This window comes from Adiantum capillus-veneris, chromosome 25 (assembly GCF_014529385.1).
Source record: "Adiantum capillus-veneris isolate H3 chromosome 25, ASM1452938v2, whole genome shotgun sequence".
Lineage (NCBI taxonomy): Eukaryota > Viridiplantae > Streptophyta > Polypodiopsida > Polypodiales > Pteridaceae > Adiantum > Adiantum capillus-veneris.
In genome coordinates, this window is record NC_140955.1 from 10,333,910 (window position 1) to 10,361,160 (window position 27,251).

At 44.6% G+C, this 27,251-nt stretch overlaps 1 protein-coding gene across 2 annotated transcripts in view; it reads right to left on the bottom strand.

Annotated features, from left to right (window-relative positions):
* Window positions 1-26,525, bottom strand: part of LOC147424412 (acyl-acyl carrier protein thioesterase ATL3, chloroplastic-like) — a 43,749-nt gene extending 17,224 nt beyond the window's left edge. The window contains exons 1-5 of one of the 2 annotated variants that reach the window (XM_086499517.1): window positions 26,268-26,525; window positions 25,612-25,712; window positions 25,430-25,539; window positions 25,194-25,289; window positions 24,588-24,766 (exon numbers count right to left, since the gene is read on the bottom strand). In XM_086499517.1, coding sequence (XP_086355643.1) covers window positions 24,635-24,766; window positions 25,194-25,289; window positions 25,430-25,539; window positions 25,612-25,712; window positions 26,268-26,476 — 648 coding nt within the window. In that variant the 5' untranslated portion in view covers window positions 26,477-26,525 and the 3' untranslated portion in view covers window positions 24,588-24,634. The remainder of the gene's footprint in view (window positions 1-24,587; window positions 24,767-25,193; window positions 25,290-25,429; window positions 25,540-25,611; window positions 25,713-26,267) is intronic. The other variant, XM_086499518.1, reaches the window with a different exon arrangement.
* Between the last annotated feature and the right edge of the window lie 726 nt (window positions 26,526-27,251).

Sequence of the window (27,251 nt, forward strand, 5' to 3'; positions counted from 1 at the left end):
TCATGCTTGTGAGAAATCACATCTTGATCATGCAAATCATCATGCTTGTGAGAAATCACATCTTGATCATGCAAATCATCATGCTTGTCATTGTCATCCAAATCATTATGCAAATCATTGGCATCCAAATCATCATGCTTATCATTGTGCTTCAAATCATCATGCAAATCATTATCATTCAATTCATCATGCTTCTCATCATGCAATTCCTGTGTGTCATGCTGTGGAGAAGAAGAGACTGAGAGAGAGTCCTTTTTCCGATTCTGTTGCATCTGTGCCTGAGCTTGAGAAAAGAGTCGCAATAACTCTTGCATTTGTGCTTTGTTCTCGCGATAAAATTCTGCTTCTATGGCTGCCCTTCTTTCTTGGTACTTACGCTCGATGGCCGCCATATCTTCTTCGTAGGCTTTTCTTTCTGCTTCTCTTTCTTGGTCCAACTCCTCCATACGAGTTAGTGCAATCTTTGTCGTGGATGGGGAAGGGTCGGAAAAACCTCCTGGTGGGGAAAATTCTTCTTCGCCTCTCTCATGCTCATCACTTCCAAGCGAAGTATCCAATCCGCTTCGAGTGATGATCATTCTGCAATCGTGGGTTCTTGTGTTCTTAAGTCCACGAGGGAATTGGGTTCTTGCGGGTCTTGGGTTCTTAAGTTCACGAGGAACTTGGGTTCTTGGGGGTCTTGAGGTTCTTGAGGTCCTTGACTCGTGAGAATCTTGGGTTCTTGAGGTTCTTGAGGTTTTCTTTTGCTTGCAAATCGCGTCGAAGAAGGATCTTCTCTTCACCCGAGTTCTACTCCTTTCTGCGGGCGCACCCCTTGGCGGCCTTGCGCTCACACCAAGGTTGCTTTTTCCCACCTCACGTCGATTGGCCGGCCGCTAAGTGCATGGTCCGCTCTCAATGAGTGAAAAGAGACACAAGGGGAGGCTGGACAAGCCCTTCTTTCTTGGGATTCCTGTCACTCTTCAACAATACACGATTAGGAATCGCCACGCCCAAGTAAACTTGGGTTCGTGCGATCGCAACAAGCAAAAAAAATCCTTGTGGTTCTTTCCTTGAGTAATGCAGAACACTTCCAAAGCTCTAACACCAATGTTAGGTGCAGCGGAATGAATGTTGTATTTTCTCAAGATTAGTGATCTTTATTGCTCAAGGTTCCTTTTAGTTCTTAGGGAAGGAAAGAGCCTTCCGTCTTGTAGAGTGCTGTGATCACGAACAAAGTGAGTAGATATTGTGTGCGCAAGTGAATGAGACTGAGAGAAGGAGAGAGAAGAGATACGACACCCGAGAGGTTGTAAAACCCTCCTCCGAAGGCCCCACTCTCGTCGGCGAGAGTGGTCTACTTTGATTGCACAAAGGTGTACAATGTGAATGCAATGGACTGATGCAATGGGACTATGCCGATGATGACGACGACGACTTGACGGCTGAAATCTGAGATCTTCTAATCGCTGAATTTCGGGACTGTTTCGGTGGCTGAAAATGACTGTTTTGGCTGCGTTTTCTTGGGCTAAAGATGGGGAAACTTCTGCAACAGATCTGGGATGTATCTGCCAACTTGCTAAAGGCTGAAAATGCTGTGTATTTGCGGCAGGTTGGGGCTGAAAGTTAAAACGCTGCAGCAAGGCAAAAACGCCAGCAAAAACTGAAATTGCTGATGTCAAAACATTGATTCTGCTGATGCTTTGCAATCCCAAAAACGTTGGGCTTTGGGGGCTGCCTGAAGGGGTCACAAACGCTAGGAAATGGGCTGACCTGGCGATGGCTGATTCGGGACAAAAACGCCAAGAGGAGTGGGAGGTATGGCGATGACGGGTCATGAGGGGGGGTATTGCTGAGAAGTTGCCTGTTGAGCGGGAAGCTCCTGCTGCCTCTTCTGCCAGAAAGTGTGAACTTTGGTTTGCTTATATATTAACTTAGTAAAATTGCCCTACCTACTTTTGTAGGAAAGTCACTTAAAAATAATAAGTGAAAATCCCAATAAATAGGAAAATAGGCTAAATGCACTGGAAAATTCCCCTAACTGATGCTAATGGATTCTGATGGGAATTCCGATGATCATGTTGTGTGCAACCAGAGGATATGCATCTATGCTAAGTGACTGGGCATGCACAGTCTACGAATAGACTCACAAAAGTGCCAGATCACTGCTAATCTAACTTGATCGGACTGACTGAACCCTGTTGTGGTGTAGCTTGTCCACGGACACATAGGGTTGGGATGTGTCACGTGACACACAGAAAGATGATTCTTTATTACAGAAGTGATAGCCGAAGCAAATACAATAGGGATAGACTCCCCTTTGAGCTTTACATCCAAAACATGAATTTTGTCCCTATGCTGAGGGTGATCGTCTTGCCGAAGGCATCCAACACACCATGCACTCTGAACATCCACGGAATTCCAAGTAGCGCATCCCACCCTTCTAATGGCATGATATATAATTCTTCTGTGTCTACACATGACTGAATATGGAGACACAGCTTTCCAATAATGGAAGTAACACACTCTGAGTGGCCAGGACGTGCCAACCCTGCCTTTACTTTAAAGTTTGTATCCCATTTCTTCAGCTCTGATGGACAGCTTCATAGCTAACTCTAGTGAGATAAAGTTTGCTTTGGCACCTGGATCAAAGAAGATGAGTGCCGTCTGATCCCTAACTTTACCCCATGCCCTGCATAACTCACTGGCATCTGTATCGGGCCTATCACCCACCATATCTGGCACCAAACCTGCCGTGGGTTTAGGCTTCTTGCCTTTCTGGTCCTCTTTATCATCTGAGTCAGCTGGTCTTTTCCTTTGTGGACAATTGGTAGCAAAGTGACCACACTGCTCGCATATAAACCACTTATTTTCAACCATTAGGATCTTCTTTTCCTCGAGCGACTTGCGCACAAAAGGCTTCCTTTTCTGTTTCTTTGCCTACGCTCTAGAAGTCACGGCTGAATCCTTGTCTTTGGTGGCCTTTTCTAACCCCTGTGACGCCTCAAGAGCTGTTTTCACAAAGGGCTTCTTCGCTGAATTTTCTTTTGCTTCTCTCCTTTCTCGCTGCTCGGAAACCCACTGTCCTCTCCTTTCAACAAGGCAAGACCAGTGTTAGCAACTTCCATGAGCTGGGTGAGGGTAGCCACTCTGTTCTTGGTACAGTAGTCCCGAAGCCCTTTAGGCAGCCCACAACAATACTTCTGTCACAAAGTGATGACGTGGCGGACAGCAAAAACCCTAATTTCTGCCAGAAACCCTAAAATTCCTGCAAACCCTAATTTTTGCCAAAAACCCTAAATTCCGGAAATCGCGGAGGCGGATTATTAAAAAAATAATAATAATTATTATTTTTTTATTTTTTTATTTTTTTTTTGGAAAATGATGAGCGACGCGAATTTTGCTTTTGCTTTTTTTTTATTAAAAAAAGAGAAAAGACTCTCTAAGAGAGAGAGAGAACTGATGCTTTTGATTTTAAAAGCTTTTGGGGCTCTGCTTTTGGGCATCCCTTGTAACCTTTAAATTAGTGGTGAGGGCCTCACTTCTCAGGGCATCTGGACGCAGAGTCTGAGAGTGAAACCCTAACCGCTCTCTTGTACTTTGATGATTGATTAATACAAAAAGAAATACCGAAAGGGGCGCCAGTCTTTGGGGCCAATATCTCTAGGCACGGAACTCCGCCGGGCCGGTGCAAATCTATTGTGATCTGTGAATTGTTTTGAAGTGGTTATTTGGTGCTGTCGCGGTTGATTCTTTTGACTTGGAGTGTCCAAGTTTGTTACAGTGGTATCAGAGCACGGCCGATTTCTCTTCTACGGGAAATCCGATCCCCGAATTTTTTTTCCGCGGCACCTATGGCTTCAGGCAATGATCAGTCGACTCCCTCTGCATCTGGAGATGCGGGCTGGGATCACAACGAAGATTCAGGCAGAGAGTATGGCCCGCCTCGGCCTACTCAGGCGGAGCAAAGAGAGATGGAGCGTCGTCAATTGATTGGTGATGCAACAAAGATGATGCTCAATTTTGCCAAGGACCCGAAGATGGTAAAATATATGAACCGTACCTCTTTGAAAGAGGTACAGATGGAGTGGCAGAGAACCACAACACCACTCCCGAAACCCGCTCTCAAGAAACCTTCTACCTCCAAGAAATATACGGAGAAGGAACTGGAGAACGTGGTTGATGCACGGATTGCTCAGCTTTTCGACGTGCAAAAGAAAGGCAAAAAGCACGGCAAAAAGCAGAACAAAGGTACTGACTTCCCGGGATATTTGGGTCGTCAGTCGACATTCGACAAAGCAAAGAAACGGAAGAAGCGTGTTCGATTTGAAGGAGTACCCAGTTCTTCTTCTTCTTCTTCTGACAGTTCTTCTAGCTCCTCGGATTAGAGCGAAGAAGACAGAAAAAAAGCAAAAAGCGAAGCAAGACACAAAGCTTCGGAACGGGCAAGAAAAAGGCAAAGAAGGCTACATCTCGCCCAGAGACTGACAGTTCTACTGAGGACTCGTCTACAGACAGCTCAGATTCCGATGACGGAAAGTTTTATGCGAACAAGAAGAATTTTTACAAAGCCAACCAGTATGACTTTCTCGAAGATAACAGCAAGAAAGTCCGAGAGTTTAAGGAAGGTGGCCACTCGATCAAGTTTGATACTTTTCAGGATACTCAGATGCTTCGAAGGCTTTGTCTCTTATACAGCAGTTTGACATCGCTTTCGCGGGAGGACGCTATTCAGAGCACTCCAAGATTCGGAGAGCTGCCTCTTACTCTTAGGGGAATGCTCGTACTTGGTGGTCCACGCTTCTATTAAGCAAGACTGTGCCAGTTACATGGCTGAAATTCAAGAGGCTTTTTATTTCTTCTTGGTTGACTCAAGAGTTTGAGCGAGATATACGAGCTGCTTGGAACCATCTCCGGATGACCAAGAGCGATACAGTGAATTCTTATTGTGAAAGATTCTGGAGCTCTTTTCTACCCGCTTCATTCAAGAAGATCTCGTTCAGAGAACAAATTGAGCGGTTTACCTTGGGTCTACCTACAGAGATCCGAGATCACTGCTTGGAACAGAAGTCAGCTTCTATTCAGGAGTTGATGAGTCATGCGAAGCGGGGCTTTGCCATTCACTCTGGCAGTCTGACCTACCCCACAGATGAGGCCATGACACAACGAGCCAAACAGACTTCTGGGAATGAAAGTAGAATGTAAAAGAGCAACCCAGAGAAAAAAAAAGGATGCACGACCCAAGCTTACTCCTGAGGAGAGAGCTCGCTTCATCAGAGAGGGGAAGTGCTTTGGATGCGGGAAACATGGACATATTTCCGCAAAGTGCCCTGATAAGGCACAGAAAGAACAGAATGATAAAGACGACGACAGGTCTGAGAGTTCGACAACAGCTGAGGAATGTGGCAGAAAAGGCAGATAGAAAAGCAGAACTGGTACCACATGGCGTGGGACTTGCACCGAATCAAATGAATGAAAGTACAAACTTTGCCGTTTTTTTTTTGGGGCAAAGTGAAGGATCAAGAAGCTCTTTTGAAGGAGCCAAGGCCAACTTCTTTTCACTTGGAATTGGCGGCTCGATTTGGAACTACGGCCGACAGACTGACGCCACTGGCGGAGGTAGTTCGACTGGCACCCGGATGGGATGTTGCCATTACACCGAGCATTGGCAAACTTCGTTTGCAATGACAGGGGTGTTCAGGGCACGTGAGTGACGTTCTACTCGGGATCCCTTGGTACCACAAGAACTACGCCGTGGTTGACTACCGGGCCGAGAAAGAGACTTTGATAAATGAAGGGCTTAGAGATTGTACTTGATGAACTTCAGTTTTCTTACTCATTCTTTTGGGAGAACTGAACCATGGATAAAAGTTGAATATGTTTTGACCTGAAGAAAAGAACGCCAAGATTTTTTTTCTCCACGCTCATGCCGATTGCTTTTGAGAGGGCCTGAAGATCATACCATTGATCTGATATCTGGAAGCACACCACCGAATCGGCCACCTTATTGTGTGAGCCGAGTACAGAATGAAAAGATTATGAACTCAGTGAAAGACCTCTTGGAAAAGGGTCTTGTCCAGCTTAGTACTTCACCGTATTGCTCTCCAGTGTTGTTGATTTTGAAGAAAGACAGATCTTGGAGAATGTGCATCGATTATAGCACTCTCAACGAAATCACCATCAAGAACAGATTTCCGATTCCTAGGATCGATGATATACTCGACAGGTTACAGGGATCCTCGTGCTTTAGCAGGATTGACTTGAAGAGTGGATATCATCAGATCAGGATAGCGCCAGGAGATGTCTACAAGACAGCTTTTCGGACGACTTTTGGGTTATTTGAGTTTTTGGTGATGCCTTTTGGCTTAACCAATGCTCCTGCGACATTTAACCGGATGATGGACAGGATTTTTCGAGAGTACAGGCTATTTGTTGGCACTTTCTTTGACGACATCATTGTTTTCTCGAAGAATGAGGCAGAACACAGAGATCATCTGCTTCAAGTCTTTTAGGCATTACGAGATCACACGCTAGTGATTAATGCAAAGAAAAGTGAATTTTTTCCTACCATGGATACACTTTTTGGGACACATTGTGTCAGCAACACAACAGGAGTGCAAATGGACCCGGCCAAGATAGAGACTATCCGTGATTGGCCCGATTTGAGGAATGTCCATGAAGTTAGAAGCTTCTTGGGACTATGTTCATACTACAGGCGGTTCATACGAAAGTTTGCAGAGGTTGCTTCCCCTTTGCATATCTTGACACAGAAAGGAGTACCTTTTTCGTGGGGACCCACAGAGGTGACTGCCTTTCAGACATTGAAAGAGAAATTGACTACGGGACCTATTTTGACTTTGCCGGACTTGCAGAAGTCATTCGAAGTATATTGTGATGCTTGTGGTCGTAGTCTGGGTGCGGTCTTGATGCAAGAAGGCCATGTCATAGCTTACGAGAGCCGTTTGTTCTCTAGGCCGGAGATGACAGCACAGATTTTTGAGAAAGAGCTTTTGGCGGTTATCCATGCTCTTACTCAGTGGCGGCATTACCTACTCGGAGCGGATTTTATTGTCTTTACAGACCATCAGAGTTTGCGCTACTTCTTGTCACAGAAGCAGCTTTTGGAAAAGCAGATGCGGTGGGCGAACATCTTGTCACAGTTTCACTTCCAGATTGTCCATGTGCAGGGACAGAAGAATGTGGTGGCAGATGCTTTGTCTCGGAAACCGTTGGTTCTGGCTATTTCCGCGATACATCATAGGAGCTTCAAGGATATGGTCGATCAGTGTGCCACAGATACAGATTTTGCAGATATTTTCACACGGATACGGGATGGGGAGACAGTAGCTGGATACTCCCTTCGAGAAGGCTACTTGATGAAAAAGACTATGTTGTGCGTTACACAGCCGTTGAGGGAAAAGGTTATGACTGATTGCCACTGTCCACCTTTTACGGGTCACCGCAGCATTGCTACCACCATGAAAGGGGTAGAGAGAGATTTCTTTTGGCGGAGACTGAAGAAGGACGTGGAAGAGTTTGTGCGCAGTTGCTTGGTATGCTAGAAGGTCAAGTTTGACAGGCATAAGGCACAGGGATTGTTACAACCTTTACCCATACCCACCCACCCGCCCCTGGGAAAATATTGAAATGGATTTCATTTTTTTTTAATCTCCCGAGAATACAGAATGATCACGATGATTTTCCGATTACATGGCACGCCTGAGACGATTGTCTCCGACAAAGACCCCAAATTTACGAGTTTGTTTTGGAAGGCAATTTGGGAGAACATTGGCACGCGGTTACAGTTCTCGTCATCGTTCCACTTGCAGACTGACGGGCAATTTGAGATTGCCAATTCAGTGATTTTAGATTTATTGAAGTCTTGTATCTCGCATCAGAAGACTCAATGGGAAAAGAACTTACCTTTGGTGGAATTTGCCTACAATAACACGATACACTCTTCGACGGGGAAGACGCCATGAGAGATTGTTGAAACTGCTACGAAGGTTCCATCCTTCCTGAGCACGAAAGATTAGAAATTTGAAGCGGATGAATATTCGCGAGATTTGGATACGGCTTTTGCCAAGGTTCACGAGACTTTACAGAAGTCTCAAGAACGACAGAAAAAGGCAGCGGATCGCCATCGTCGCGACTGGAAACTGAAGGAGGATGATTGGGTGCTCTTACTTTTGAGAAGGCACGCCTAAGAAAAAAAAAAGGGAAAGGAGAGGCTTTTTCCAAAGCTTAGTATGTGATACTACGGACCTTTCCAGATTACTGACAAGATAAATGATGTCTCCTTCCGATTGGACCTGCCAGATACTTGGAGGATTCATAATGCATTGCATGTGAGTCTCTTGAACCCTGTTAAGGGTGATGTGCCTGATGATGGGGAGCCTGATGAGCAACCCGAAGTGGAAGAAAACGAGGAGATCCTTGTTCCTGAACAGATTTTGGCACATAAGGATACGAAGAATAAGGGTAAAGTTCGAAGGCGGTTCTTGGTTAAGTTCAAGAATTATCCTGCACTTGATGCGAAGTGGATGGAGGAGGAGGACCTAGCAGATACTCCTCAGATTGTGAAACTTTACCTCGATGCTTTTGGTTTAGCATAGTCTACTCCAAATGGAACCCGGAATTCAGCTTGGCCGAAGATCTGGTGCAGTGGGATGCACAAGAGGGGAGTTACTCCACTCCTTTGTCAACAGATGCCTCGATTTTGATACTAAAGTCACTGATGTCTCTTTGAGCTTCAGGGATACTGAGAGCTGACAGTATTCTGCTGGATGACTTTATGAAATGGAATTCCTGATTATGATACTGATTTGTTCTTGACTTCTTGTGAGTACAGGAACTGATAGACGAAATGACTGCAGCATTTTGGTCTGATTGATCTCGAATAGACATGGTTGCAATAGGGGTTAGTCAATCGGACATCGATGAGGTCCCGATTGGACCTAGATGTGATTGCTAGCTACATTGCCGATAAATCATGGTCTAAGATCCGAATGAATGTTGAATGTCATGTGATGTCCTGTGATATCTGGTGATGTCCTGTGATGTCGTGTGATGTGACTGTCGATTTTGTACATGTGCTAGATGTGCGTTCCTAGTACGTAGGTACTAACAGCCAGTGTCTGCTAAGACGGTTTATGGCTTTTGTCGGTTTTGCAGGCGTAATCGCGGTTGATTACAATGCTTTCAAGAGGGGGGTATGTCACAAAGTGATGACGTGGCGGACAACAAAAACCCTAATTTCTGCCAGAAACCCTAAAATTCTTGCAAACCCTAATTTTTGCCAAAAACCCTAAATTCCGGAAATCGCGGAGGCGGATTATTAAAAAAATAATAATAATTATTTTTTTTTTTTTTTTTTATTTTTTTTTAGAAAATGATGAGCGACGCGAATTTTGCTTTTGCTTTTTTTTTATTAAAAAAAGAGAAAAGACTCTCTAAGAGAGAGAGAGAACTGATGCTTTTGATTTTAAAAGCTTTTGGGGCTCTGCTTTTGGGCATCCCTTGTAACCTTTAAATTAGTGGTGAGGGCCTCACTTCTCAGGGCATCTGGACGCAGAGTCTGAGAGTGAAACCCTAACCGCTCTCTTGTACTTTGATGATTGATTAATACAAAAAGAAATACCGAAAGGGGCGCCAGTCTTTGGGGCCAATATCTCTAGGCACGGAACTCCGCCGGGCCGGTGCAAATCTATTGTGATCTGTGAATTGTTTTGAAGTGGTTATTTGGTGCTGTCGCGGTTGATTCTTGACTTGGAGTGTCCAAGTTTGTTACAACTTCTCTATCTGCTCTGTCAATGGCACAAATCTGTAGGAGGTCACTGAGAGTAACGCTTTACAAAACCTCCGATTGTACTCCAGCAAGCTCTTGCATTAGCCGAAGTAAGCCGGTCCCAATTTGTCATGACGTTGGCTTCAAATTCATTTGACAGCCAAGCAGATGCAAACATTTGCTTGAAGTAGACCCAAGTGGCAGGTGTCTATCCTTGCATTAACAATGTCGTCCACCATGTAAGCGCATTGTCCTTCAAGAGAGTGGCAGCTTTCCTAACCTTAGAGGCCTCTGTAAAATTCCCTCCTGCATAAGCTATATCAAACTGCTGGAGGAAAGTGAGAGCCTTTGCTTTATCCTCGAAGGCACTAAAAGTGTTGAACTTTACAACTGCACCACCTTCTTTACAAGCTTTCGGCTTTTCTAGTGCCCCCAAATTGTCATAAGGAATCGTCTGCAACATGGGCACTGTAGTAGGCATCATGGGCACATCTTCGCCACTAACATTTTACGTCAGAGGTGCCATATCTAGCTGCTGTCCAGAAAACCCAGCCATGCCAAAATGACCCTGCGGCACCCCAAACTGGCTCTGGTTGCACTGAAAACCTTGTTGCATGCCGATGCTACCAGCATCATGCCTTGCATACCCCCAAACATTGTTTCCGGCATGTACGGCTGACTTCCAGGCGCATAACCAGCCATACTTTGGAACATAGATCCACCCCCGAAATACCCAGGATGTACCGTGGGTGGTGGAAAAACTGGATGCATTGCTTGGTATCCAGTTTCCTGTCCATTCAAGACAGCATGCGGGCTCTGAAAGGTGGCGGGCTGAACTGGCAAAGCATGTGGAATAGGCGTTCTAACCACCTGTTCAAGGACGGGAGGAACCTGTTTTGGAGCCCCTGACTCCGCAACATGCAAGTGTTCCCTATCCTGCTGGGGCGCATGAAGTACTTGGGCTTGAGCCTCAACAAGCTTTGTACGCGGTGTAGATTGCCTATTTTGTTGTAGCACTGGTGACGCTCGCATGAACTCCATAAACCTTGGGTTCTGCACCAGCTGCGAAAACACATTCACCACGGCAACTAATTGAGTCCTGAACGCATCATCCTCAAGTTGCCCAGTCATAAAGCCCTGTACTACTGGAGGGACATTCACATCAACAAGAGGTACACACTGACGTAGCCATGAGCTCTCGCCAATATCGAACACCATAGGGGTTTCCTGTCTGTCCTTCGAAGAGGAGCCCTCTTCCATAATGCCCTTCCCTTTGTCGGCCATAGTGTAATCCCACATTCCTGTACTCTGTCTTTACCCAAAACAACCGAGGCTCACTCTTTGAGGAAAAAGTGATTGATGTCCGGCAACGGAACCTTGAAACCGGTCCATAGGGCAGTAGGCTTTGGCTTTCACCCGAAATTCTTTACTTTAGACACACACACACACACAGAGACAGAGAGAGAGAGAGAGAGAGAGTACTTTGCAAAAGGAACCTGCGACGGGAATTAACACTTAAGTACACATACGGCTCGAAAGCTAGAATGCTCCGAGCAGACGCCGACAACCTGTAGGGCCCAAAATTGGCGCCCCTTTCGGTATTTCTTTATACTTTGAGAGGGTAAATTACAAAGTAGAGTCCTGGAAATTCTTTACATGTATCCAGCTAGATACCACCTGTTTTGGCCAAATTTCGGCAACCTAACAGCCCCAAAACTTGTGCGAAACCTATTCCCCTACTGGAACTCACTTCCATTGGCATAAACCCTCTGATTTCTACCCAAAAACAGTAAATTCAGCTTGCTGTATTTACTGGTTTTTTCCCTGTTTTCAGCCCTAAACAGTCTCCGAACTGTTCTCTATCAGTGGGACACTGTTCCCAATGGTTCTTGCGTCTGTATGACTGAAAAATAGTCAAAATACAGAGCATAACCATTGCTGAAATTGCACCTGTACGATGAGGTTATCACCCTCACCGGTGCTTGCTTTTGGAGTAGCAGTTAGCTACTCCTATTCTTGCTCAACGAGGCTCTTGCCTCAGCACAAAAGCATGAAAACACACAGCTGTACATCAATCAAATGAAGAGCCCTCTTGTGGGGCATCACATAATTGCACCTAGGGGGAGGAGAGAGCAGTGTATAGTGTGCAGGTCATCACTCCTAGCACCACATTGTACATAGAGTGGAAAGGAAGCACACCATAGCTCTTAATCTATGACAGGTTTCACAAATGAGCCCACTCCATAGCTCTTAACCTGTGACATGTTTCACAAATGAGCCCTCCCAGCTACAAAATTCAGCGCCCATTTTTCTACAAGAGGAAAGTGCACAGAAATGTGCCACTTGGCGCGATTACAAGTATTTTCCCGTTTCGAAGTTGCCGCCTAAAAATCTCCCGGCTGGTTGCCCAATTGACTTCACGGCAGAGTTGTAAAATTTTTCCCTTGTCATTTCGAAAGTAATGACGCAAACACATTTCACGGCCCAAAATAGCAGTTCCCTAATTTTTAGGAGATACTTCCGTTGGGCTCCCACTGGTCGTCTGACCATCTATCCTCATTGGAACCGCATCCAAAAGTGCAATGTGGCCCAACTATCGAATACTTTCTGTTGGTGATCCCACCTTGACTTGATGCCTTTATTGAGTTCACTTCCTAGTATCCACCAACTTGCTAAGTGCGACGGGGGGGACCTATATGATCTTGAACTGAGCCTGGACAACCTCTTACTACATACTATACGAATTCTAGTGCCGACCCACTTCACGTCTGCGAGTGAAACTACCGTTCACATTGGCCATACAATGTCCGACCATTTGCAACTTCAAAAAGAGGGTTTCAAAAATAAAACAAAAATCATTGGAAAGAAACTGACAACTAAGGTTAGCAGTTGCCACGTCCTCGTGACACAACATGATGAAGTAGTAGGCAAATCGAGTAGCAGGCGACTTCACCAATTCCTTCTTGCTAAGCATTCGAAACAATGCCAAGACAGAAGACTTCCTTTTAACAAATGTCACAATCTTTGTTGCATAATCAAGAATCTTTGAGATCCAAGAAGGCTTCCCAATATCCTCAAACAAGAGGTCCAAGCAATGGAATGCACATCTCGTGAAAAAAAGGTGTTTCCAGTTCTCTTCAACCATTTGCCCAACCCCAATACGATTACTTGCATTATCCATGCATACCTGCACAACATTGGCAGGTCCTACCTAGAGAATCACATCCTTGAGGTGCTTGAAAATAAACTCTGACCTCTTTATCTCACCAGATGTGTCCACAGATTTCAAAAACACAAAGCCATGTATGGAGCATGCAAGAAAGTTAATGATAGGTTTGCGTCTATTGTCAGACCATCCATCACATACAATTGTGCATCCATGTTTCTTCCATCTATCGCGCACACCCATGATCTCATAACCAACGCATTTGACCTCATCATTCATGTCACAAACTGATTACATGTCAAAGCCTAAAGAATGGAGCCAACTTACAGATGCCGGCCGAGGGGCCTAAACCCTAAGACGAGCAAGTAACACAAGAGGTCCTACCAACTTATGAGGTCTGTAACAGACTTGGACACTCCAAGTCAAGAATCAACCATGACAGCACCAAATAAACACTTCAAAACAATTCACAGATCACAATAGATTTGCACTGGCCCGGCGGAGTTCCGTGCCTAGAGATATTGGCCCCAAAGATTGGCGCCCCTTTCGGTATTTCTTTTTATATTAATCAGATCAAAGTACAAGAGTGTGGCTAGGGTTTCACTCTTAGACTCTGCGTCCAGATGCTCTCAGAAGTGAAGCCCTCTCCACATATTTAAAGGTACAAGGGATGCCCAAAAGCACAGCCCCAAAAGCTTTTAAAGTAAAAAGCATAAGAGTTCAAAAGCTCTTCTCTCTCAAGTTCTCCTTTTTTTTTGTTAAAAAAAAGCATCTCTTCAAAAGCGAAATTCGTGTCGCTCATCATTCCAAAAAAAAAAAAAGAATTTTTTTTCAATTTTTATGATTTCCGGAAATTAGGGTTTTTGGCAGAAATTAGGGTTTGCAGGAATTTTAGGGTTTTTGGCAAAAATTAGGGTTTCTACTGTCCACCACGTCATCACTTTGTGACATACCCCCCTCTTGAAAGCATTGTAATCGACCGCGATTACGCCTGCAAACCAACAAAAGCCATAAACCGTCTTAGCAAACACTGACTGTTAGTACCTACGTACTAGGAACACACATCTAGCACATGTACAAAATCGACAGTCACATCACAAGACATCATATGACATTCAACATTCATTCGGATCTTAGACCATGATTTATCGACAATGTAGCTAGCAATCACATCTAGGTCCAATCGGGACCTCATCGATGTCTGATTGACTAACCCCTATTGCAACCATGTCTATTCGAGATCAATCAGACCAAAATGCTGCAGTCATTTCGGCTATCAGTTCCTGCACTCACAAGAAGTCAAGAACAAATCAGTATCATTATCAGGAATTCCATTTCATAAAGTCATCCAACAGAATACTGTCAGCTCTCACTATCCCTGAAGCTCAAAGAGACATCAGTGACTTTAGTATCAATCGAGACATCTGTTGACAAGGGAGCGGAGTGACTCCCCTCTTGTGCATCCCACTGCACCAGATCTCCGGCCAAGCTGAATTCTGGGTTCCGTTTGGAGTAGACTATGCTAAACCAAAACATCGAGGTAAAGTTTCACAATCAGAGGAGTATCTGCTAGGTCGTCCTCCTCCATCCACTTCGCATCAAATGCAGGAAAGTTCTTGAACTTAACCAAGAACCGCCTTCGGACTTTACCTTTCTTCGTATCGTTATGTGCCAAAATCTGTTCATGAACAAGGATCTCCTCGTTTTCTTTTCACTTCGGGTTGCTCATCAGGCTCCCCATCATCAGGCACATCACCCTTAACAGGTTTCAAGAGACTCACATGCAATGCGTTGTGAATCCTCCAAGTATCTGGCAATTTCCATCGGAAGGAGACATCATTTATCTTGTTAGTGATCTGGAAAGGTCCGTAGTATCGCATACTAAGCTTTGGAAAAAGCCTCTCCTTTCCCTTTTTCTTTCGTAGGCGTGCCTTCTCAAAACGTAAGAGCACCCAATCATCCTCCTTCAATTTCAAGTCGCGACGATGGCGATCCGCTGCCTTTTTCTGTCGTTCTTGAGACTCCTGCAAAGTCTCGCAAACCTTGGCAAAAGCCGTATCCAAATCTCGCGAATATTCATCCGCTTCAAATATCTAATCTTCGTGCTCAGGAAGGATGGAACCTTTGTAGCACTTTCAACAATCTCACATGGCGTCTTCCCCGTCGAAGAGTGTATCGTGTTATTGTAGGCAAATTCCACCAAAGGTAAGTTCTTTTTCCATTGAGTCTTCTGATTAGAGATACAAGACTTCAATAAATCTAAAATCACTGAATTGGCAATCTCAAATTGCCCGTCAGTCTGCAAGTGGAACGATGACGAGAACTACAACTGCGTGCCAATGTTCTCCCAAATTGCCTTCCAAACAAACTCATAAATCTAGGGTCTCTGGCGGAGACAATTGTCTCAGACGCGCCATGTAATCGGAAAATCATCGTGATCATTCTGTGTTCTCGGGAGATCAAAAATGAAATCCATTTCAATACTTTTCCAGGGGCGGGTGGGTATGGGTAAAGGCTTTAACAATCCATGTGCCTTATGCCTGTCAAAATTGACCTTCTGGCATACTAAGCAACTGCGCACAAACTCTTCCACATCCTTTTTGAGTCTCGGCCCAAAGAAGTATCTCTCTACCCCCTTCATGGTGGTAGCAATGCCGCGGTGACTCGTAAAAGGTGGACAGTGGCATTCAGTCAGAACCTTTTCCCTCAACGGTTGTGTAACGCACAACATAGTCTTTTTCATCAAGTAGCCTTCCCGAAGGGAGTATCCAGCTACTGTCTCCCCATCCGTATCCGTGTGAAAATATCTGCAAAATCTGTATCTATGGCATACTGATCGACCATATCCTCGAAGCTCCTTGATGTATCGCGGAAATAGCCAGATCCAACGGCTTTCGAGACAAAGCATCTACCACCACATTCTTTTGTCCCTGCTCATGGACAATCTGGAAGTGAAACTGTGACAAGATGTTCGCCCACCGCATCTGCTTTTCCGAAAGCTGCTTCTGTGACAAGAAGTAGCGCAAACTCTGATGGTCTGTAAAGACAATAAAATCCGCTCCGAGTAGGTAATGCCACCATTGAGTAAGAGCATGGATAACCGCCAAAAGCTCTCTCTCATTGATCTATGCTGTCATCTCTGGCCTAGAGAACAAACGGCTCTCGTAAGCTATGACATGGCCTTCTTGCATCAAGACCGCACCCAGACTACGACCACAAGCATCACAATATACTTCAAATGGCTTTTGCAAGTCCGATAAAGTCAAAATAGGTCTCGTAGTCAATTTCTCTTTCAATGTCCGAAAGGCAGTCACGTCTGTGGGTCCCCACAAAAAAGGTACTCCTTTCTGTGTCAAGGTATGCAAAGGGGAAGCAACCTCTGCAAACTTTCGTATGAACCACCTGTAGTACGAACACAGTCCCAAGAAGCTTCTAACTTCATGGACATTCCTCAAGTCGGGCCAATCACGGATAGTCTCTATCTTGGCCGGGTCCATTTGCACTCCTGCTGCTGCTGACACAATGTGTCCCAAAAAGTGTATCTCTGGTAGGAAAAATTCACTTTTCTTTGCATTAATCACTAACGTTGATCTCGTAATGCCTGAAAGACTTGAAGCAGATGATCTCTGTGTTCTGCCTCATTCTTGGAGAAAACAATGATGTCGTCAAAGGAAGTGCCAACAAATAGCCTGTACTCTCGAAAAATCATGTCCATCATCCGGTTAAATGTTGCAAGAGCATTGGTTAAGCCAAAAGGCATCACCAAAAACTCAAATAACCCAAAAGTCGTCCGAAAAGCTGTCTTGTAGACATCTCTCGGCGCTATCCTGATCTGATGATATCCACTCTTCAAGTCAATCCTCCTAAAGCACGAGGATCCCTGTAACCTGTCGAGTATATCATCGATCCTAGGAATCGGAAATCTGTTCTTGATGGTGATTTCATTGAGAGTGCTATAATGGATACACATTCTCCAAGATCCGTCTTTCTTCAAAACCAACAACACTGGAGAGCAATACGGTGAAGTACTAGGCTGGACAAGACCCTTTTCTTTCACTTGGTTCATAATCTCTTCATTCTGTGCTCGGCTCACACGGTAAGGTGGCCGATTCGGTGGCGTGCTTCCAGGTATCAGATCAATGGTATGATAGATCAATGGTATGATCTTCACGCCCTCTGAAAAGCAATCGGCATGAGTGTGGAGAAAAATCTTGGCGTTCTTTAGATCAGGTCAAAACATATTCAACCTTTATCCATCGTTCAATTCTCTCCCAAAAGAATGAGTAGGAAACTAAAGTTCATCAAGTACAATCTCTAAGCCCTTCATTTATCAAAGTCGCTTTCTTGGCCCGGTAGTCAACCACGGCGTAGTTCTTGTGGTACCAAGGGATCCTGAGTAGAACGTCACTCGCGTGCCCTGAACACCCCTGTCATTGCAAACAAAGTTTGCCAATGCTCGGTGTAATGGCAACAGCCCATCCAAGTGCCAGTCGAACTACCTCCGCGTGTGGCATCAGTCTGTCGGGCGTAATTCCAAATCGAGCCGCCAATTCCAAGTGAAAAGAAGTTGGCCTTGGCTCCTTCAAAAGAGCTTCCTGATCCTTCACTTTGCCCCAAAAGCGGCAAAGTTTGTACTTTCATTCATTAGATTCGGTGCAGGTCCCACACCATGTGGTACCAGTTCTGCTTTTCTATCTGCCTTTCCTGCCACGTTCCTCAGCTGCTCTCAAACTCTCTGGCCTGTCGTCGTTCTTTATCATTCTGTTCTTTCTGTGCCTTTTTTAGGGCACTTTGCGGAGATATGTCGCTGTTCCCCGCATCCAAAGCACTTCCCCTCTCTAATGAAGCGAGCTCTCTTCTCAGGAGTAAGATTGGGTCGTGCATCCTTTTTCTCTGGGTTGCTCTTTTTCTTTCTACTTTCATTCCCAGAAGTCTGTTCGGCTCGTTGTGTCATGGCCTTATTTGTGGGGTAGGTCAAACTGCCAGAGTGAATGGCAAAGCCCTGCTTCACATGACTCATCAACTCCTAAATAGAAGCTGACTTCTATTCCAAGCAGTGATCTTGGATCTCTGTAGGTAGACCCAAGGTAAACCGCTCAATCTGTTCTCTGAACGAGATCTTCTTGAATGAAGAGACGGGTAGAAAAGAGCTCCAGAATCTTTCACAATAAGCATTGATTGTGTCTTTCTTGGTCATCCGAAGATGGTTCCAAGCTGCTCGTATATCTCATTCATATTCTTGCGTTAACCAAGAAGAAATAAAAAGCTTCTTAAATTTCAGTCATTTAACTGGCGCAGTCTTGTTTAAAAGAAGCGTGGACCACCAAGTACGAGCATTCCTCTTAAAATAAGAGGCAGCTCTCCGAATCTTGGAGTGCTCTGAATAGCGTCCTCCCGCGAAAGCGATGTCAAACTGCTGTATAAAGACAAAGCCTTCGAAGCATCTGAGTATCCTGAAAAAGTATCAAACTTGATCGAGTGGCCACCTTCCTTAAACTCTCGAACTTTCTTGCTTTTATCTTCGAGAAAGTCATATTGGTTAGCTTTGTAAAAATTCTTCTTGTTCGCATAAAAGTTTCCGTTGTTAGAGTCTGAACTGTCCGTAGACAAGTCCTCTGTAGAAGTGTCATTCACTGGGCGAGACTTAGACTTCCTTGCCTTTTTCTTGCCCTTTCCGAAGAGTTGTTTCTTGCTTCGCTTTTGGCTTTTCCTATCTTCTTCGCTCGAGTCTGAAGAGCTAGAAGAACTGTCAGAAGAAGAAGAAGAAGATCTAGGTAGGTCTTCAAACTTGACGAGCTTCTTCAATTTCTTTGCCTTGTCAAATGTCGACCGACGATCCAAATATCCCGGGAAGTCAGTGCCTTTCTTCTGCTTTTTGCCATGCTTTTTGCCTTTCTTTTGCACGTCGAAAAGCTGAGCAATCCGTGCATCAACCACGTTCTCCAATTCCTTCTCCGTATATTTCTTGAAGGCAAAAGGTTTCTTGAGAGCGGGTTTCGGGAGTGGTGTTGTGGTTCTTTGCCACACCATTTGTACCTCTTCCAAAGAGGTCTGGTTCATATATTTTGCCATCTTCGGGTCCTTGGCAAAATTGAGCATCATCTTTGTTGCATCGCCAATCAATTGACGACGCTCCATCTCTCTTTGCTCCGCCAGAGTAGGCCGAGGCGGGCCATACTCTCTGTCTGAATCTTCGTTGTGATCCAGCCCGCATCTCCAGATGCAGAGGGAGTCGACTGATCATTGCCTGAAGCCATAGGTGCCGCGGAAAAAAAATTCGAGGATCGGATTTCACGTAGAAGAGAAATCGGTCGTGCTCTGATACCACTGTAACAGACTCGGACACTCCAAGTCAAGAATCAACCGCGACAGCACCAAATAACCACTTCAAAACCATTCACAGATCACAATAGATTTGCATTGGCCCGGCGGAGTTCCGTGCCTAGACATATTGGCCCCAAAGACTGGCGCCCCTTTCGGTATTTCTTTTTATATTAATCAGATCAAAGTACAAGAGTGTGGCTAGGGTTTCACTCTCAGACTCTGCGTCTCCACATATTTAAAGGTACAAGGGATGCCCAAAAGCAAAGCCCCAAAAGCTTTTAAACTAAAAAGCATAAGAGTTCAAAAGCTCTTCTCTCTCAAGTTCTCCTTTTTTTTTGTTAAAAAAAAGGATTCTCTTCAAAAGCGAAATTCGCGTCGCTCATCATTCCAAAAAAAAAAAAAAATCAACCTCCGTGATTTCTGAAAATTAGGGTTTTTGGCAAAAATTAGGGTTTCTGCTGTCCGCCGCGTCATCACTTTGTGACAGTGTCCCATCCGATGGGGCCCCACGTGACATAAAGATTAAAATAAAGCAGGACCTGCAATTGATGACATGGCAGTTTCCAAAAATTGTGCCGACATGATGACGTGGCAGGCTATACGAATTTCCGTGTTTTTCACTGGCTGATGACGTGGCAACTGTACGGATTTTCGTAAATTATGCTGGCAGTTTTTGGCATTGCTTTTTGGACCAGAAGCTTTTGAGTTTGAAGGCTTTTCATGTAAACTGCTTTTCAGGCCAAGGGCCTTTAAATATGAGGCTAGGGCTCATTCTCTGGCATGCTTCCTAGAGAAGGTGCAAAGTCTGGAGTACCGGCTTGTACTGTGTTGATGCAATATAAAGAAACACCGAAAGGGGCGCCAAGGTTTGGGGCCGATACTCTCTGGGGTGAAATTCCGCCACTCCGTGTCGCGTGTCGTCTCTCTCTTTCAGTTCAATAACATATTGAAGTGCTAAAAGTCTCTTCAGTCTGTTCTTTTCTATTAGCACATGGTGCCCGCCTTGTGACAGTGGTATCAGAGCATCAAGCGTGTGCTTTTCTGAAAGCATACCGGTCCTAGAAAAGAGCAGATTAAGCTATTGGAATTGGAATTTTATTTGAGGTATCTTCGCCTTCCACACGTCAAAAACTGATGAGGTGGCAGATTTCCAAAAATTGCGATGGCATGATGTCGTAGCAGGCTATACGGATTTCCGCGTTTTGCGTTGGCTGATGACGTTGCAGGCTGTACGGATTTCCGTAAATTACGCTGGTAGCTTTTGGCATTGCTTTTTGGACCAGAAGCTTTTTAATTTTAAAAGCTTTTTACTGTAACTGCTTTTCAGGCCAAGGGCCTTTAAGTATGAGGCTAGGGCTCATTCTCTGGCATGCTTCCAGGAGAAGGTGCAGAGTCTGGAGTACCGGCTTGTACTGTGTTGATGCAATATAAAATAATACCAAAAGGGGCGCCAAGGTTTGGGGCCAATACTCTCTGGGCTGGAATTCTACCACTCCGTGTCGCGTGTCGTCTCTCTCTCATACAGTTCAGTTGTTATTGAAGTGCTAAAAGTCTCTTCAGTTTGTTCCTTTCTATTGGCACGTGGCGCCCGCCTTGTGACAGTGATATCAGAGCATCAGGCGTGTGCTTTTCTGAAAGCATACCGGTCCTACAAAAGAGCAGACAAAGCTATTGGAATTGGAATTTTATTTGAGGTATCTTCGCCTCCACACGCCAAAAACTAATGACGTGGCAGATTTTCGAAAATGGCATTGGCATGATGACGTGGGAGGCTGTACGGATTTCAGCGTTTTGCGCTGGTTGATGACGTGGCAGGCTGTATGGATTTCCATAAATTACGCTGGTAGCTTTTGGCATTGCTTTTTGGACCAAAAGCTTTTGAGTTTGAAGGCTTTTCATGTAAACTGCTTTTCAGGCCAAGGGCCTTTAAATATGAGGCTAGGGCTCATTCTCTGGCATGCTTCCTAGAGAAGGTGCAAAGTCTGGAGTACCGGCTTGTACTGTGTTGATGCAATATAAAGAAATACCGAAAGAGGCACCAAGGTTTGGGGCCAATACTCTTTGGGGTGGAATTCCGCCACTCCGTGTCGCGTGTCGTCTCTCTCTTTCAGTTCAGTTGTTATTGAAGTGCTAAAAGTCTCTTCAGTCTGTTCTTTTCTATTGGCACGTGGTGTCCGCCTTGTGACAGTGGTATCAGAGCATCAGGCGTGTGCTTTTCTGAAAGCATACCGGTCCTACAAAAGAGCAAACAGAGCTATTGGAATTGGGATTTTTATTTGAGGTATCTTCGTCTTCCACACGCCAAAAAATGATGACATGGAAGATTTCCCAAAATGTACGGATTTCCACGTTTTGCGCTGATTGATGACGCGGCAGGTTGTACAGATTTCCGTAAATTACGCTAGCAACTTTTGGCATTGCTTTTTGAACCAGAAGCTTTTGAGTTTTAAAAGCTTTTTACTGTAACTGCTTTTCAGCCAAGGGCCTTTAAGTATGAGGCTAGGGCTCGTTCTCTGGCATGCTTCCAAGAGAAGGTGCAGAGTCTGGAGTACCGGCTTGTACTGTGTTGATGCAATACAAAGAAATACCGAAAGGGGCACCAAGGTTTGGGGCCAATACTCTCTAGGGTGGAATTCCGCCACTCCGTGTCGCGTGTCGTCTCTCTTTCAATTCAGTTGTTATTGAAGTACTAAAATTCTGTTGAGTCTGTTCTTTTCTATTGACACGTGGTGCCCGCCTTGTGACAGATACCCCCATCTCCCACCTTGTGACGCATTAGGAATACCCTCACCTAGTCCTTTTCTATCGAACTTACGATCAAATCTCCTTCACGATGCTCTGTCACCCATCCTATGACGCATCAGAGATGTCCGTTCTCGGATGGTGGAATACTTCTTCCCGATGCTCCCTGTCACCTATCCGATGTGACGCGTCATAAGTACTCGTTCCTCGTGGCCTTACACATATTCCCTTTCACAGTGCTCCCGTCATCACTCTGAATGACGCACTAGAAATATTTGTACTCGGATGTCTCTAGTGAGAAAAACCCTTTCACTTATAAATCCCAATAATTCATTTAGAATTATTTTTCTGTCAGATAAAGCCAATTTAGCAACACATGGTCTGACATTTAAAATGAATTTTTCTGTGATTTGTCATGTGATGTCGAGTGACGTCCTGTGATGTCACTGTTGTTTTGTACAAGTGCTAGATGTGTCGTGTCTAGTATGTCGTACTAACAATCAGTGTCTACTAAGACAGTTTATGGCCTCTGTCTGTTTTGCAGGCATAATCGAGGACGATTACAGTTCTTTCAAGAGAGGGGTGTCACAAATTGAAGACGTGAGTGTGCCCAGACACACACGGATGACGTGGCAATTGTACGAAATCCCGTGATTTACGCTGACAGCACGGACGTTTGAATTATGCGCTGAGTGGCTGACGTGGCAATGTACAGACGCTCGGATTTTTGGCTGACTGACAGGATGGATTTCCGCAGGCTATGCTGTTTTGCTAACGTGGCAATGCGTACGGATTTCCGCAATTGCCGTTGGCTGCCTTTGGCTTGCAGATTTTTGAGTTAATGCTTTTGGGAGCCATTGCTTTTGATTTTAATGCTTTTGGGGCTCTGCTTTTAGCAATCCTTGTAAATCTTTATGATTGACCCAAGGGGGCTCACTCTGCAAAGCATCTAGACGCAGAGTTTGAAAGTGAGCACCCGCGGGTCGGTTGTAGTTTGCTCAAAGGTTAATATAAAAGAAATACCGAAAGGGACGCAAGTCTTTGGGGGCCAGTATCTCTTGGCACGGAACTTCGTCGAGCCGTGTCGACTCTCTTTTGATCTATGAAGTATTTTGAAGTGAATCTCTACTGTGTCGCGGTAGAATCTTGACTTGGGGTGTCCAAGTTTGTTACACTCATACATAGGGTTAACCATGCCTGGTTGCACTGTCCCAAACACATTCCCTAGCATATAACTTGTGGAAGGTCCAGCCATAGCTTGAAACACTGAACCACGTCCAAAATAGCCAGGATATGAGGTAGGTAATGGAAGGATCTGTCGCATAGCCTATTCATTACTCCCTTGACCATTCACAAACAGTTCTTGTCCAGGTAAAGCAAATTGCTTGGGATCAAAGGACATCGTTGGTTGCTCAATCACATTAACTTTCCCTCCAGCATCACGAGGCCTCTGTGCATGGGAAATCTCCTTTTCCTGCAACGGCTCAATCATGCCATATGTCGGACATTGAAAACCTTGTGTCGGAGCCTGAAATTCCTATGTAGGAGCCTGTAAGAACTCTTGCAACCTTGGATTGTTGGCCAACTGTTGAAACATCTCCATGCAGCTACGCAATTGAGCTCTAAACAACCTGTCCTCTCCTTGAAGAGTTGAAGGAACTTTCTCTGTGTCATGTGAGGAAATCCCTCTTCAGGTACTTGGTCTCTCTTCTTTGCCATAACGATAAGCTCTGTGTTGCTTTCACCCACAACAATCCACGCTACACTTTATGAAGAAACGTGACTGTCTTGGCAATGGAACCATTTATCCGGTCAATACACAGTAGAGGGCGGTACTAATTCAATTACCTGTTAACTTTACAAAGAGCACTGAGAAGAAAAGAGAGCACAAATGAGTCCAACAACTAGATCATCACTGCGCACACAAAGACCGACACCTTGTAGGCCCCAAAGACCGGTACCCCTTTTGGTATTTCTTTATTCAATTGAAAATAGACGATCCGAACACCTAGATCAAACCCTCATGACGCTGTCCAAACCTGTCAAGGCTAAAATCGCAGGTTTCCAACCTGATTTCAATAACATAACGGCGCCAAAACCCCTGTCGATCAAAAGTACACCTCTAGGACAAATTCCCTTCCATACTCGTCAGTATTCGCTGCTAACTAGCCCAACCAATCCAGAGTGACCGATCTAGATTCCCGATGTGAGAAACCCGTTCGGCCGCAGCCATTTCACATTGGGCATGCAATGTCCACTTGAACCTTTTCAAGGGTTTCGGGGAAAACAAGTAAAAAGAAAAATATGTAGTACATGTTTAAAGAAGGCAACAGGAAAAATACACCTCTTGATGACAAAAAAACCCTGGGATATTCAATGACAATAAATCATAGGGAAAAACTACCTGAGATACAAAGTTACAAAAGATGGGTGATACATCAAAGGATGAGTCGCCTACCACATATGCTCTAAAACAGTCCCTAACCCTTCTTTGAAATGGCTTCCAATAAGTAATGGGTTCGATATTGTAATTGCAAAATCATACACGCCAACAAATGCCCTCATAGGTGGAAGAACACCTGCCTATACCTGGTGCAAACAGCATCGGCTCAAGACCATCAATTTTCTTTGAAGGATCATAAATGCCCACTAATTATTCTCTGCCGGTTCTTCTCAAACTCTGTGCATTCTATATCTTTGCTTAGTCCATTATCAACATCATTCCCGCTAAAAATACCTAGCTGAATCCAGGACAAGCCCAACTCCACCTACAAATCCATAGAACATTACACAATAATTGTAGAAATCCACAATGCAATAACAACCAGCTCAATTATGCATAGCCTTGACAAAATACTACAAAACGCCAACCTGATAGTGTCCATACCCTCTATTCTACCTGTGGGCTATTACATGTTCACCTTTGATTTACAACCTACCTAGCTATTGAACATTAACATTTATATTTTCGTACAGCTGTCAGCTACCATTTTGTTCAATGACTTACCATTTCTCTGTCAAACATCACCTTAACACACCCAGCCTTCCTTTTTGTTACACATCTCTTACTAAATAATAATGATTCTAGATAACCAATTCACAACATTGAAAACACTAGCTCCATGCCACTATGATGCTCTACATAATGAGGCATAAACAAACATAAAATCCAGAAATGATGAGTTTGTAAATTACCTCTCTGTTTGGAAGCTTGTAAACATTGTGTTCAAAAAATAATCTTGCAGGTGAACTACCAGTAATCTTTACTGCAACTATGAACCGGTCACCACTCTGGCTGTATCTCAAACCAAATATAGAAGATCAAATATTTTCTAAGCCTAGTAGAAAACAGCAAAATTTTAACATTTCCTTCTTCATTAACACAGAGTAAATTGGACATTCACGCTGCAAAAAGCTCAATGGGAACGTACTTTTAAAGGCGCAAGGTATTTTAGGGTCAACTCAGATAATGCAAGAGCATTGCCGGCACGAGCTACTGCATCTGGACTTATCCCAATAGCTTCACATAACTCATGACGGCCTGTGATATTTTATGTCAGAAAAGAGTACTACTAGATTAGGAATTTTGCCATTATTTGACAAGGTCAGTTACCATGCTGGCAATAGCTGGCATAAATAGCATTGTTCACCACTCCATATTGGTCCAACTCATAATCACGAACTTTCAGCTCCATTTCGAATGCCTGAGTCATGCTACAAAAACTGAAAAGCTTAGCAACATAGAACAGTGACAGACGATTCATCGAGAACGCCAGCAGGATCGTGAACATAACAGATTGAAAAGGATGCACATCAACTAATTTGAACTCGCAATCTAGTCAACTATGAAGTGATAGGAAGGCCGGAATCAGGTTGGAAATAAGAGTTCCATGCAAGTTTATAACACCAGTATATAACCGTTGTACTAGAAACAGCACTGTAGCTTCTCAGTAAATAGCAAATTGAATTCCTATGCTTATAATAATCAGCAGCTGGCAAAGAAAAAGACTGCAGGCGTCGTGTGGTTATATCAACAAATAGTGAATCACAACGCCTTGTTCATGTTGATGCCACAAGCCAGTGGATGGTTGAAGGTTCCTCTAAGTTATTGTTGGATCTTGTAATACACTAAGACTAATACCACAGTGACAACTTTGTCATTTGAACGAGTTACGGGAAAGCTTACTTCAGCTACTAGAAGTATTTCTGACAGATTCCAGCAAAACATTTGGCACCCGATACGAGAACAAGGGAAGACAAGGAACATACCCTCTGTCTCCAAACATGCTGGAGACATGGATAGGGGTAGCAAAACCACGCCTGCAGTGAGTGTGGAGGTGCGAAGGAGAGCGCCAGGAAGGCAAAGTAAGCCGATGCCCTTGAAGGCTGCAATGATTGCTGAAATGGAGGCCGCACACATCTCCGAGGCCTGAGGCCAGCTGATGAGGGCCTGTCGAAAGAAACCTCGATGCCGCCATGGGTATTCGAATACGACAATAATGTTCGCCGTCGTTGGAATTTTAGAGGGGAGCTGTGTCTTGTGGACGGGCGGGCGGGCGGGCGGGCGGCTTCCTCCTTGCCACAAGAAGATTTAGAAATTTTCTCATGTAGGGAAAACCGAGTCTTTCTCAGTGTTTTTCATACAACGCATAACATCATGAGCTTCTGCTCGAGAGGCACCGCATACCTAGCTAGGTACGATTGGGGGCAGGGGACCACCGGGCCAGCGGTCCCCTGCCCCCAATCGTACCTACCTAGGTATGTGGCGCCTCCCTCACAGAAGCTCATGATGTTGTGGTAAGTCACAATGTGGGAAATATTGTGAGAATTTGTCCAAAACTTCTTGTGTGTGTTGCCAGGATAAAAGAATACTCATTATAGTGTCACACGTTCATTAGCTCTCAATAGCTAATTAAGGTGCAGGCAGTGCCATTTGTGGACGCCTTCAATATCCCCTCCAAAACTAGCAAGGATTTGGCGCTAAGATGGACTCTAGCTCAGATATGGCACGTGCTATGAGATGGTCATGTGTAAGCATCAGAGCGCTTATTTGTGATGTGTGTTTCTCTCATTCGTGCAAAGCCTTGAAACAACAGGCACATTGTCTTGCATGTAACCAGCCTTATATGGAAGTTGTATAAAAGGCATTTAGCCATTGACATCGTTGTAATTTAGCAAAGTCACAATATGCCAACAAAGGATTGTGTTGTCGTGCCATCCCTTTTTGGCCTGCCCAAAGGGCAAAGGCCCTCA